Here is a 3218-nt window from a genome sequence, read left to right as displayed (position 1 = left end):
CCCCGCCAGCGCCCTCGCGACGCCCCGCGGGAGCTGCCGCCGGGGTCCCGCCGCGGCCGGCAAAGCTCCCGGGGCGCCGGTCCCGCGGCAGCTGCCGCTTCGCATCCTGCCGGGCGACTGCTCGGAAGGAAAATCTCCCACCGGGTGACGCGACGGCACGGCCGGCCGCCCCCGGGGCCCCGCGGGAGCCTTCCTCCGGCCCTTCGGCTTCCTCGCCGGCCGGCCGCCCCCGCGCCGCGCTTCGCCCCGTCTTCCCGGGAAGCCGAGCGCCAGGGTCCCGCCGGGATGGGACGTGACGGGGCGGCGGGGCAGGGATCCCGGGAGGGGAGCGCGTGCCCGGCCTCGCGGTGCCCCGGCGTCGCCGTCCCGCGGCCTCGTCCCCGAGCCGTCGGCCCGGCGCGGGGTCCCGTGGGGCGGCGGCGAAGGAAGTGCCCGTGCCGGGAGCGGCCCCGTCACCGCCACAAAGGCAGGAAACGGGAGCTGCGGGAAGGCTGGCGCGTCCGAGCCCCCCGGCTTCCCGCCGGAGCCGGAGGAGCCGAGCCGGGGGGCGGGGGCCGCCGGGCCGGGCGCGCGGGCGTCGCAGCTGCCCCTCCGCCCCCAGAGCTCCATGAACCTGCCGCCGGACAAGGCCCGGCTCCTGCGCCAGTACGACAACGAGAAGAAGTGGGACCTCATCTGCGACCAGGTACGGGCCGGGGGCGCTGGGCGCGGGGGGTCCCGGCGGCGCCCGTGGGGCCAGCRCCGACGGCTGCCCCCCGCCTCCGCCCCCAGGAGCGGTTCCAGGTGAAGAGCCCCCCCCACACCTACATCCAAAAGCTGCAGAGCTTCCTGGAGCCCGGCGTCACGCGGAAGGTGAGGGCGGCGGCGCGGGCACGGCGCGGGGCCGCGGCGCGGGGCCGGCGCCGCTCAGGGCTCTCCCCGCCCGCAGAAGTTCAGGAGGAGGGTGCAGGAGTCGACCAAGGTGCTGCGCGAGCTGGAGATCAGTCTGCGGACGAACCACATCGGGTGAGCGGGGCGGGCGCCCGGCGCAGCTGCAGGGGAAGCCGCCGCCACCGCAGGAACTCGGCCGGTTCCTGCCCCGGGCCGCGCCGCCGGCACCGGTCCCACCGGCGGATGAGGCGGGTGGATGCCGCAGCCGGCGCGGATGCCCCGGCTCCCCGGTGTCCCCCCATCCCCTGGCCACCCCCCGCGCCGGGATGCTCCGCGGCCGCTGCAGCCGGAGGGACAGGGACGTCGCCAGGGAGGCTCGGGGCGGCCGGCCACRTCCCCGCGTGCGCGGGGCGGCTCGGGCACGTGCCCCCGCCGCTGGCCCYGAAGCGGCTCCGAGATTTGCTTTTCCCTCAGCCGCAGCCCGAAAATAGCAGCGAGCTCCGGCAGGAAACGGCCCGGGGCCGGGAGCAGGCAGGAAATGGGCGGCCGCCGCCGCGCTCCAGCTGCGGTCGCCTGACTCACCGCTGGCGCTCCCACGGCCCCGGCGCGCGGCCGCCGGCCGGGCACGCGCCCCCCGGCGCGCCTGGGCTCTGCCCCCGTGCCCCCGGAGCCACCCCCCTGCACGTGCAGCCGGTGCCCCCAGCCGCGCTCCGCGCGCGCGCACGCTCCCTGCGCGCACGGCCCCAGCTCCCCGTGCACGGGCACGCCACGCACGCAGACCCTCTCGGTTTGCACACGCGTCCTGTGCGCGTGTGCGCTGCGTGCCCGGCGGCCCCTTCTCCTTTCGTGCCGGCGGCCCCCTTGCCCTGGGTGCACGCAGCCCTCTTCCCCCGTGAACATACATCCTGTGCACRCGCACCCCATGCGTGAAGCCCCCTGACCCTGTGCGCGTGCATCCTGTGCGTGTGCGCCCCCGTTGCACGTGCAGCCCCCTCTACCCGTGCACGTGGAGCCCCCTTGCTCCATGCACACGCACACCCTGTGCACCCAGACTCCTGTCCGTGTGCGCAGACACCCTGTGCACACGCTCCTCGTGCATGCAGCCCCCTGTCCGTGTGCACAGACACCCTGTGCACACCTGTCTCCTGCATGCAGCCCCCCACCCCTGTGCACACTCAACCCACACGCTCATCATGCCCGTGTGCACCCGGGCCGTGCACGCAGCCCCCTGYCCCCGAGCGCCCGGCTGCCTCCCGGGGCCTGGCCCCCTCTCTTTGCACCCTGAGCACATCACRGCCAGGCTCCCCTCGCCCGTGTGCTGCAACGCTGCCCCAGCCGACCTGGGGGGCCCACGGCCACCTCCCGCCGGGGGGCGCGGGGGAGACCCGGGCGGGTTGGGAGGTGCAGGGACAGGGAGAGCATCCCGCCCCGCGCCCCGCGCCGAGCCCGCCCGGCTCTGGAGCCGGCAGATAAAGCCCGGGCAAGGTTGGCGCGGGCGATAGCGGCGGGGCTGCGACGCGGGCGGGAGGCGCCGGCGGGTGCCCGCGCCGCTGACGCCCCGGCCCCGTGCCCTGCCCCAGGTGGGTGCGCGAGTTCCTCAACGCCGAGAACAAGGGCCTGGACGTGCTGGTGAGCTACCTGTCCTTCGCCCAGTGCGCCGTCACGTGAGTAGGCGCCGCCGCCGCCGCGGCCGCCCTCGCGCCTCCCGCTGCCGCGCTCCGCTTCCGCGCTTGCGCCGGCGCTGTGCCGCTCCGCGACGACGCCGTGTGCTGCCCGCGCGCGTGTCCCACCCAGGTTTGATGTTGAGGGCCTGGAAGGCGGCGAGGACGGCGCGCTAGAGAAGCTGCGAGCCTGGAGCAGGTCCATAGAGGATCTGCAGCACCCCAGCGCCCTGCCCGCGCCCTTCGCCAGCAGCCTGGCCCGCTCGGCCCGCCAGAGCGCCCTCCGGTACGTACCGCCGGGCCCCGGTACGTGCCCGCTGCGCCTGCGCTGCCGGGCCTGCCGCCGGGCCCTGTGCAAGCCTGGGCACCGAGGGGTGCGTGCCGCATGCGCCGTGCGCGCTACAGCTGCACTGTGCTGCGCCCTGCACCGTGCTGCCTGCACCGTGCTGCCCACATCGTGCTGCGCCCTGCACCGTGCTGCGCCCTGCACCGTGCTGCCTGCACCGTGCTGCCCACATCGTGCTGCACCCTGCACTGTGCTGCCTGCACCGTGCTGCCCACACTGTGCTGCGCCCTGCACTGTGCTGCCCACACCGTGCTGCCCACACCGTGCTGCGCCCTGCACCGTGCTGCCCACATCGTGCTGCGCCCTGCACCGTGCTGCCCACACTGTGCTGCGCCCTGCAC

At 76.2% G+C, this 3218-nt stretch overlaps 1 protein-coding gene across 1 annotated transcript; it reads left to right on the top strand.

Moving 5' to 3' along the window:
• Positions 1–65: 65 nt before the first annotated feature.
• LOC146584919 (formin-like protein 3) lies at positions 66–2837 on the top strand (the record flags this gene model as incomplete). The annotated part of the gene is made up of 5 exons (XM_085323856.1): positions 66–685; positions 772–852; positions 929–1005; positions 2451–2534; positions 2665–2837. Coding segments are annotated over exons 1-5 (493 nt in total), but the record flags the coding sequence as incomplete, so codon positions are not given.
• Between the last annotated feature and the right edge of the window lie 381 nt (positions 2838–3218).

Source organism: Rhea americana, unplaced genomic scaffold (genome assembly GCF_003343005.1).
Source record: "Rhea americana isolate MKP2758 unplaced genomic scaffold, rheAme1 scaffold_885, whole genome shotgun sequence".
Taxonomy (NCBI): Eukaryota; Metazoa; Chordata; class Aves; order Rheiformes; family Rheidae; genus Rhea; species Rhea americana.
The sequence above is the reverse complement of the archived record's forward strand: the minus strand, read 5'-3'. Positions and strand labels throughout refer to the sequence as shown.